This window comes from Barbus barbus, assembly GCF_936440315.1.
Source record: "Barbus barbus genome assembly, chromosome: 1".
Classification (NCBI taxonomy): Eukaryota; Metazoa; Chordata; class Actinopteri; order Cypriniformes; family Cyprinidae; genus Barbus; species Barbus barbus.
The window spans coordinates 25,744,885-25,755,656 of record NC_136729.1 but is presented as its reverse complement, the minus strand read 5'-3'; the positions used below and the strand labels follow the sequence as shown (position 1 = coordinate 25,755,656).

Sequence of the window (10,772 nt, the reverse complement as noted above, 5' to 3'; positions counted from 1 at the left end):
TTATGCCACTGAGGAAAGTGGTGTTTGTATTCAGCAGCTGGCCACACCCTCCACTTTGAAAGAACCATTCACTACCTCTTTACTCTTGACTTGGCAAAATCCACAAGGCTTCCCTCTGTTCTCTAAATACATGAAAATAACAGACTGGAGAAAAAGCCCTCCATACATATAGTCAGATGGAGAATGTTCTGTATTAACCTATGCTCCCTGTGGAAGAAGACGAAAGGCACCATTTCACGTCAGTGTTTAAGGCCCCTCTAAACATTACAGTGTGTACTGAATTTCATCTCTCATCAATTAAAAATCAGTTGAAAAAGTGGAAGGGATTGAAAATGTGCAGATTGGGGTGAACCAGACCAAGCTAGTTAAGTAAAACGTGTTCATTTCCTCCAGTCTGTTTTTCAAGAGTACAGGCACTCTCAATCTCTAAAGGTCTCTTCTCAAGTCTGGTTAGCAGGCGCCTATATTTAAATATGAAATGTCACTTTTAGTTATATGTGAGAACCAATGGTGTTCGGTGTCACTGATGTCAAACCAGAGACCGCATGAGTATGCAAAAATGTGTAATTTGTAACCAGGGATTAACCCTTTAACCAGTGTTGCTTAGTTAGTACTTGATTGATTTTATATATATTTTATCTATAATTGGGTGCATCATACTAATGATTCATAATCGGGTTTCACAGATTATTTGTTTATTCAGTCCTGAAATATTAAGCACATTCTGTTCAAAAGTCATACAATCATATATCTGGAGGAAGAAAGATGGCTCAAGTTACTTGTGTAGCTGAGACTAGAACCTCTACTAGCCACCTAAAGTCTGACATGTACATATAGTAAAGATGAATGCGGTCCTTATGCGTTTCCATTGCTAATGTAAACGAGGTGAAAAGCATTCATCAAGTTTTATCTAAAATGACTTATGAAGATACTGTGAATGTTGTTCTCTGGTTAAATTAGTTACTCATTTTATGTAGATCCTTAAAGGGACCCAACAATTTTTTACTGATCTTCTAGTCAATTCAAACCTGAATTTCTTTCTTCTGCAGAATACAATGAAGAGAACTAGTCACCTTTGACATTCATTGTATAGACAAAAACAAAACACATTCTTCAAAATGTCTTCTGAGTTCCACAAAAGAAAGTAAGACAAAGATTTTGAACAACTTTTAACAAGGCATCTTCACCGTGTTTGGCTGAACTGAGATGACTGGATGATCTGTGCAGAGAAGTTCACAGCATCAGGGTGAAATTCACTCGGTCAATATCAGTAGGTCATTTAAGGCCACCTAAATGAGAATCAAGACATTTAAGCCATCTTAGGGTTGCAGTAGTAGTCAGTTCAGGTGCTGTTAGCCTGCTCCTGTTCAAACAGAGCCATCGCTAGGTGTGATCGAGATGCCAGCCCCTCGAGGTTACTGAGCACACAGCGGTGATAGATGTCCTCACTGAACCGAGGGTTACATTCTCTGTGTACATACTTCTGAACTAGCGCTGGCTCGACAGCCCGAAACACGTGCAGCCCGGAATAACGCACAAAGATCTCGTAGACGTCCATGCTCTCAAGCAACTCATCATTGTCCAAGATGTCAGCCGCCATTTTTGTACGGGCAGCCATATAATCTGCATTGTAGAAGCAGGCTTCTTCAAAGACATGGCGGTCAAAATGGCCATCGCGCAGTGCCTCAGACGCAAACGATGAAGCGGCGGAAGGCTGTTGGTCGCGGTAGACCAGAGCGGGACTGTACTCTTGAAAGTGGATCGGGAAGAAGACCTGCCAATTGCTTATAGCATTCATACGGCAGCGATTAAGGAAGTCAGCGTTGACCTCAGTCCAAACACTGGCCAGGAAGAACAGGGTGTCTACTGGGTGCTTCTTGGAGATGATGTCCATCAGCTTGACTTGTGAGGGAACTTCAGTCTTTACACTAATCCAAGGAATCTTTACGTCACCGTAACGTTTCTCTACCTCACCAATCATGGCTTTGACACCTGCAAAGACATCCGTCTGGCTGACTCTTTGGGCATCGAAGGGGTCATACACAAACAAGAACGTGAGAAGAGCATTGTCATGGGTGTCCAGAGCATTCATGACATACATGTCAAGGAAGTTACCCACAAAGTCTTGATTGTGTACCGTCACAGGGAGGATCACCTGTACCCGTGTCGCTTCTGTTACATATGGCATTGGGATTATCTCGACAGCACTGAGCGGTTTCAGCAGACTCACTCGTTTGGCAATGACCTGACTGTGACCTTTCTGAGTAAAAGCTTCCAGAGCCAAATCCAGCACGTACTCCATGCCTCGTGTGGGATCGAAGCGCCGGTACCCATTCAGCAGACGCCGCTTACGGAAGCGCAACTGAGGCTGATAGCGTTCATTTAGACGACCCACTGCCGTCTCCAGAACTGAATTGACGTCTGCCCTGTCCGCACCTCGAAGCTCACACTTTGGAGAGCTGTCGGCACAAGAATAAATGTGCTCTTCGGTGAAGTACTCCCAGTTGATCACCTCAAAGCGGGTTTTGGGTCGGAAAGGTTGGTTGATTCCGATGGGCCAGGTGGCTCCGGCTTTGCCCTCTGGAGTGAGCTCACTTATGTTATTGATCTGGTTCTGTGGCCAAAACAACAGAATACATCATTGTAAGGAGCTGCGATAAATGTTAACCTGGTAAAGAGAACAAGTTCTCCTTTCTGTCATAGGTCCAGCTTTATATTAGGTGGCCTAATCTAGTTGCATTTAAATTATTCATTTGATACAATGTAATTATTGTGTACATACACGTCTTTACTTTGTACTTGTAATTAATTTCTGTATTTACATTTATAATTACACAGTTGACCCATTCCTTACACCTTAGCACACGCTTAAGCCAACACATACCACCAAACCCTGTCCCTAACCTTACCCGTGTCCTACCTCAATAGCAGCAAAAGTGTTCTGCAATACAATATGAACACAATAAGTCCATTGTACTTATTTTGATGCAACTGCATAGTAGTTAAGGCCACCTAATAGAAAGTCACAGTATGTCAATTGTCTTTCCACTTTCTTTTATTATGCAGAAAGGAAAGTTTTCTCCTTGAGTCAAAGTCAAACTATACAATTTAAAGGCAGTTGAAAAGAAGAGGTAGCTCATTTTAAGTTAATTTCCAGCTGTTATGTGATGCGTGATGGCTGGCTGACAGTTGCAAACACCTTCCCCCATTACCTATGCAGCATCTTTGCCCAGACATGAAACACTATGCATCATTGCTAGGCATTATATTAAGTGAAATTTCATTTGGACTAAAGTAATGATTCATCTTTTTAAAATGCAATTTAAATGCCTTAGTCTGACTGAAATCTAAATGTTTGCTAATCGGACTAACATGCATATATAATGTGATTGTAACATGTCTTTGTCCAGCGTGTCTTTGTTTCTTTGCTCCGAAAGATGAGTACTTAAACCTACAAATATCTGATTAGACATTGTGTCACACTTACTTGGACAAACAGATTAAGACTGCGTTGTAGCTCACTGAGACATAACATCAGATCCACGTTCAGAATTCATATTTGTGTACGTCTCAGCGAGGCACAGCTTAGTTAAAATGCACTGAGGTCTTAATACATTCTCAGGCTAAAAGGTGCTGGTTCTGCATATGATTGTGCAGACATGCCTTAAGTCAATAAACAAACCTTTCTGCAGTATCTTGTCTAGAAGTTAGCAGCTTTATGAGAATGAGAGAATGTTTTCTTCTAATAAGAAGTGCAGTAACATACCTGTAACTGCTGTATTTGTGCATAGGTCCAGTCCAGTTCAATCTGGTTATAGCGTTTGTGTAGGCGATACATCAGGGCAGGTTCAGAGACGGGATGGACAGTGAAGGCGTTCTTAAACTGTGCACTGTCCTCACGCTCAGGGTCCATGTTCTTCTGCAGCTCAAAGTAACGGTATGTCATCTCCTACATCATTTTAAAAGATCACATTAACACTGATCATAACCCAGGTTTTTGGATCCTCTCTCTTTGTGCTTTTGGTATGGATTAATGGATGTAAACAAAATGACCAAGCACCATACAATAATTACTTTCCATTTTCACTATGAGATTATGATTATGAGAAAATGACACTGCGGTTACTTCGACGGATATCTCAAACCACCACAGTTTTAGTAAATAGGTTTTAGCTTTTCATTTACATCCTTTTAAAAAAAACATTTGCCTACCTGATGCTTCTCGACACAGCTGAGACCCAGGTAATCGATGATGCAGCGACCAAGCCACTCGTCTGGCCTGACACTGAGGATATCATTTCGACAAGAGTCCAGGTGGGGCTGCAGTCGAGCTAGCAGGCTACGTGACAGCAGATACCCATATCCACCATGGCAATACCGGGCACGTTCTTCACCCCCGATGAACTCCTCTGACCGTCCCATGTACATATCCTGCCCTGCACTAAGATGATTAACCAACTCCATGACCCTTTCAGCTTGTGTGTATGTATCATCTTGTGCAAGGTAAAACCAGTCGTACTCGTTGCCGTGGTGTTGGTGGAGGTGGCGTATAGTTTCATACATCAGCCAGACAGGTCGGTCATCACCATGAGCAACAACAGCCATGCCATGTGGTGCCTTTGCACTTCGAAGGCCAGTGAAAAAGAAGGTACGGTGGAAACGGTGCGCTACCGTTTTATTGACAGCCACCCCTAGTGTGTTGAGAGTGGCGCGTGAGCTCAGGATACCCACCAGAAGGCGTTCTCGGATGCCCAGCTCTGTGTGGATGTAGCGTGTCCTGTGGCAAACAAACAAAAAGTAGAAAATTTACCACCAGTATTTAACTGTTTCCAGTAATTAACCAGTTTCATTTTAGTGTACATAAACACTGCCTTTCAAATGTTTGGAGGATTTTTTAAATGTTTTTTTTAAGTCTCTTATGCCCAACAAGGCTGTATTTATAGAAGCTATGTTTCTGAGCCTTGATCGTGTAAGGACCCTTGCTGTCTATGGAGGGTCAGAGAGCTCTCAGATTCCATAAAAAATATCTTAATTTGTGTTCCGAAGATGAACGTTGGTCTCATGGGTTTGAAACAACATGAGAGTGAGTAATTAATGACAGAATTAAAATTTTTGGGTGAACTAACCCTTTAATTAAAGCTGCAGTCTGTAAGTTTTGCCTCTTTGTCGCCATCTCTGTTTGACAATGTGGAATTGCAGCTGCTTGCGGAATTATCTTCCTTGGGTGGGATGTGCTCAGGCACAGCTGCAGCGTGGATGAATCTAATGTTTTGAGGTGAATGTGTAGCTGTCGGTCACCGCACGAGTATGGATGTTTACTGCACTTCACAATCACAGATTCTAGCCTACGTCTTGGAATATATGACCCAAATAAGAATTTTCACCAGATATTGTCATCTGAACAAGTAACAAGTCTGCCACGTTTGTTCTGACCAACTGAGGAAAAAAGCATTACAATAAATCGCGCTACCAATGGTGATTTAATCTAAAGATTGGTTAGCTGATATCACATCAAACCGTGCAAATTATTATTATTGTTATACTTTATTCTCAAATTATTATGGTTAACAACATCAGCATTGCGTGACTGAATATATAGTGTGTATTAGCGTGTAGATTGTCTCTGTACAATTTCTGTTCAGTCTAATCTAATCGTCATGCCATTCGAATTTCATATTAAGAAACTCTTTTAACCCAAAAAGCAAATTATGCTCCCTTCGAACTGGTTTTCTTTAAAATACAAATCTTGTGTAATAAAGCTATCTGTAATCAGAAGCACATTTAAAACTTGAATATAATTTAATTTCATTCACATGTGTTTCATAAACGCATAATCCTTTCTGGATCACAATCCACCATCAAAACGATAAACTAAATTATTCTAGCTGCTGATTGAAAAGGCTATAATCGATGCACCACCTGCAGGATCCTCACATGCGATAGCCTAGTAGCCGGGACAACTTCTTTATGTTTACAGACGTGACGTAATGACGCAGTGCCATGGTCGAATTTCCCACGAAAACCTACCCGTACCACTCAAATTAGAAAACATTATTATAACCGTTGTGAATCAGGCTAAAAGTAAGGCGATAGTTTTGAACACTGGCTGGTTATGTACTTGCTCAAAAATTTATTTTGGATAATTTTTAACCAAAAAAAGTTACGGACTGCAGCTTTAATTTATAAAATTGAATTTATTATTGGTAATCTGATTATGATGAAAATGTGTGCTCAACTCAAAGTTTTATTAAAACAGTTAGTTACATCTCTAATAGAAGTCAAAACATGGCATGTAAAAGTTAGATAATTGTGGAGATTAGCTGATATCACTTTTCTCACAGCATGATTTTTGTTTACATGTCCAATAACCAATATCCAAAATCATTTTGCAATGCATTATATTTTATTATTAATAATGCCCTTGTATTTATGCAAATTTGTTTTGTAATCTAAATTAATGCCAATATGTTTTTTTTTATCTGTTAAGCCTGATGAATAAACAGGCACTTTCTAAAAAAAAATTATTTATCTTATTTCATTTACAAGAAGATGCAATAGGGGTGTGCGATATGACGATTTTTGATCGTGGACGATAAAAATGTCTCCACGATCTGCTTTTGAAGAAATATCGTAGTATCGCGCTACCGCGCACATTGTCAAATACAGTTCTGGCGCCGCCGTCTCTATATACTGTACAACACGACATACAGCAGTAGAGTTACTCTGACAGGACACTGCACTTATTCGCGATCGCAAAAGTACATTATTTGCACACAAGCCTTGATGGTTAAATGTTTCATTCGCGCGCTGGTCTGACGTGCGCTTGTTCTGAGCGCATACACCTGAAGCACGCGCACTAAAACGCCTGTCTAACAGCGCCTGATTACTCAACTAAGTTATATTTTGCGCTAATACTGTCAAAACGCACAAGGTTTACATACAGACTGAGTTGGTTATCTCTAAAATGAAAGTAAATAGTTAAGAGAGAAACGGATGCGTGCCTGTACTGTATATTAGATGCGTGCAGCTCTTAAAGGGACAGGACACTAAACATGCTGTCGACTGTCATTAAAGGGATAGTTCACCCTAAAATTTAATTTCTGTCATTATTTACTCAGTGGAAAACCAAACAGTTGCTGGTCCACATTGACTTTGATAGTAGGAAAGAAAAATCCTATGGAAGTCACTGAGGACCAGCAACTGCTTGGTTTTCCACCTTCTTCAAAATAGCATTTATAAATGTTCAGCACAAGAAAGAAACTCATTCCGGTTTAAAACAACTTTTGAGTAAATGATGATATAAAAATACAACATTATGACAGAATTGACAGACAGATGACAGAATATTAATTTGTGGGGGAACTATTCATTTAACATTAACAAAACAACAAAACGCAAAAGAGAAAAATCACTCACTATTCTTGACTGAAAAACTTTAATACAGTTGCTTTAGGAATCAGTCTATCTAGTGTTTTATTTTTATATTTGTTCATTCAATTTCATTGAATGCTCTGCTAAATACACCTATTGTACCTGGAAATAAAGCACTGTTTGCTTTATTTGTATATTATGTGTATTTGTAATGTGTATCTTTGTTCTTATTTTTTAATAAGAAAAATAAAATGACAAAGATTTTTTATCTTCGCCCACTTTGGCCTAAATATCTGCCATGCATCTTTGTCTTTCTAGTTTGGCTGTAATGCTCAGACAACTTGTAAAACCAAAATAGTAAAACTAACAAAGAATCGTGATAAAAATCGTGAATCGTGATATTTCTATAAAAGATCGTGATATGATATTTTTCCCATATCGCCCACCCCTAAGATGCAACACAAACAGTTACTAATGTTTCAGTCCCAGTTGACAGAAGTGAGACAAAAATTTCCAAACAAGTTTAACTGTTTATCATCTAAACCTCTCTTGGGGCACAAAACATGGCTGACTTAGATATGCAGCCGTGGGTGTTTTTATGAGAGGAATAATAAGGGATTCTATGTCTGCAGCTTTCAATTCAGCTGTAAGAAAAGCACAGAGGCGAGGTGAAAAATACACGGCTGAGACCTTACTAACTGACTGCCAAGTCAAACAAACCCCACTCACAAGTCACATTTCTATACTTGCTACTGATACCAGCATGATACAAAGGTCACAGCTGATTTAATATCATTTTACATATATTTAAATCTACATAGCTTATTGAAAATTTATATTAAGGCCTTCTATTCTTAAATACTGAGATCTTGTCTAATTTTTTAAAATAATTTATAACAACTAAAAGAACAATTTCTTACTGAAATTTTGGTCCTTATATATAAGAAATTAAGCCAAAATGAACTGATATCCAGGGACTCACCTGAGGACTTTCTTGTGTGGTTTGTTGGGGTCCTTGTGATAGGGCACAATGCGAGGCTGGAAGTCCTCATTCCCATCCCCATCTTGACCATCTGGGACATCCCTGATATGACCACTGTGTATGAGTCTCCCATTGCCCAGTTCATCTCCACAAGCCTCATCGGTCTCCCCCTGCGTCCAGGACACCATCAGGAGGCTGAGGCTGCAGCCCAAAGAGAGGCCCAGGATGAGAGGCAGAGCAGGCCGGAAAACAGCCAGGAAAGAAGACAGGCGCATGGTGGAGCAGAGGCTCTGCAAGCTAGTGGATGTATTATCAAGTTTCGATAGGTCTCCTAAAAGAGCAGTTCAAGTAACAGCTACAGTTGATCAGAGTAGAGGCATTTGACAGGGATTTTGTAAAGGTAAGTATTTAAATTCCTGACACCAATCTTAACATGACTGGTGAAGTCTTCACAATCAGATTAATGGACGACGAAGATGTCAAATTCAGCAGTGAAAAGACAAAACAAGAGACAGTAACCAATCTGACCTGCCTCTTCACAGTCAGATGACTAACATCGGGACATATGGGTCTGATTTAACATCCAAATATGCAAAACCGAGACACTGCCACACCCTTAGTCCGCATAAATTAGTCCACTTTGATCTAGCCAGACATCCTCCTGCACGCAGTATGCGCGAGCTGTATATATTAACACATTATTTGATAAATACATTTACATTATTAGATGAGAAATCGCCTCCAATGGTGATGCACAAAGGGTTAACTTAGATCGCTAACCAGTCGACACCATTTGAAGCCAACGAGCATGCACAGCTGACCGAGGACTGAAATATGATAAAGTTTAGGATATCAGGGTATAATAGCCATTTTGTGGTCTTAAAAAACAACCGATGATAAATTACATTCAATAAAAAGTCATCCACTGTCTGGCGTGGCTTCGTGGCTGCTTTGCTTGCACAGTGAAGCTGAGCAACATTAGCAGCCACCGGCGATATTTCCCCCAAAACACAAACACAGCAATCCGCCGAGACTGCGCTCACTTCAGATGAATCCCTGCGTCTCTTCCGAGGACTCGAAGAAAAATACAAAAACAATCGCGAAATGACTTTCTTGGTTTTGCTGTTAACGTCTCTAGCATCGTCAGTCACGTATCAAGTCTATCTACGGATGTGCTGAAGAGGAAGATTGACTCAATGCGTTAAAACAGACCCAAGGAAACAAGCAGCAGGCGCACAAGAGTTCCACTTACTGCTCCGAGTCTGAGTCTGACAGAGAGAGAGCTGTTCACACCGAGCCCGATATATCCCAGCAGCCAGCAATGACAAGCTCTGGCCGGCAAAAGTCCCTTTGTTACAGCGAAGTAATATAAAAGAATAGCTAAAATAACAACAACAAAATAACTGCATATTACCCCTGGTCCTCAAAAGGTGTCTATTCAAAACATTCTTCAGGGAAAGTAAAATAGCAAATTTAATTGTATTATTTAAAAGAAAAGAATAAAAAATCTATATTTTACTAATCTAAATCAACTATTTTTTCTTAGTAATGTTTGTAAGGATCTACAATAGACAAACAGATGCTAGACTGAAACCAATTTCCTGTTACCATAAAATAGTTGTTTGGCATGGTTGTATTGCTTTAAGCATGGCTTCATGGCCCATTGTCAGTTTACTTCTGAATCAAGTTCATCTGCCTTTAGCAATGCATTTCAACAAATTGCTTTAGGAAAAAGACTTTGATGTGGGCAATAATGAGACCTCTCTCCTCTTCACAAAGATGAATGAGATACAATAAAACAAACAGAAAACACTGAAGTCATAATGCAATACAAAATATCTTCTTTGATATAATACATTTACATTTAGTCATTAGCTTTTATCCAAATCGACTTACAAATGAGGACAATACAAGCAATCAAAATCAACAACAGAGCAATGATATGCAAGTGCTATAACAAGTCTCAGTTAGCTTATTGCAGTAAATGTAGCAAGGTTTGTTTGTTTTTTAAATTATATAATAAAAAGAAAACCGAATAGAAAAAGAATAGAGCAAGCTAGTATTAGAGGCCTTATATAATATGTGTTTTTGTCTGCTTTTAGGCCTGCTTAGTTTCAAAAGGTCTCAAATAGATTTTAAAAGTCTACTTAAAGGGGATCGTTTTAATTCGGTCATCATTTACTCAAAAGATATAATTTAATTGAGTGGTGAATGAGTCATTTTAGCTTAAATCTCATGTTTGTGTTTCACAAAAAAAAGCTGGTAGGTGATTAAAGATTGACAACATATTTTGGGGTCGATTCAAGTAGCCTAGGCCTATTGTAACCCTGCATGCACATGAAACCATTTATTATTATAGTTTTATACTATTGCAGTGTTTAATAGGCTGCTACATGTTGCTCAGTTTTAAAATGCATTG

General features: G+C 39.4%; 1 protein-coding gene across 1 annotated transcript; it reads right to left on the bottom strand.

Annotated features, from left to right (window-relative positions):
- Window positions 1-674: 674 nt before the first annotated feature.
- LOC306874308 (chondroitin sulfate glucuronyltransferase-like) lies at window positions 675-9,623 on the bottom strand. The gene is made up of 4 exons (XM_079424283.1): window positions 8,354-9,623; window positions 4,213-4,777; window positions 3,767-3,949; window positions 675-2,614 (listed from the first exon to the last, which is right to left on the bottom strand). Exons 1-4 carry the CDS (start codon window positions 8,626-8,628, stop codon window positions 1,343-1,345), a joined length of 2,295 nt encoding a protein of 764 aa, XP_079280409.1. The 5' UTR covers window positions 8,629-9,623; the 3' UTR covers window positions 675-1,342.
- Window positions 9,624-10,772: the final 1,149 nt, after the last annotated feature.

Excerpts from the sequence above, each read along its gene's own strand:
- LOC306874308 (XM_079424283.1), bottom strand. The coding sequence starts at position 8,628 with ATGCGCCTGTCTTCTTTCCTGGCTGTTTTCCGGCCTGCTCTGCCTCTC. Across the intron at positions 4,778-8,353 it reads CCACACAAGAAAGTCCTCAG|GACACGCTACATCCACACAG; the intron begins GTGAGTCCCTGG and ends TGTTTGCCACAG. Across the intron at positions 3,950-4,212 it reads GCTGTGTCGAGAAGCATCAG|GAGATGACATACCGTTACTT; the intron begins GTAGGCAAATGT and ends AAAATGATGTAG.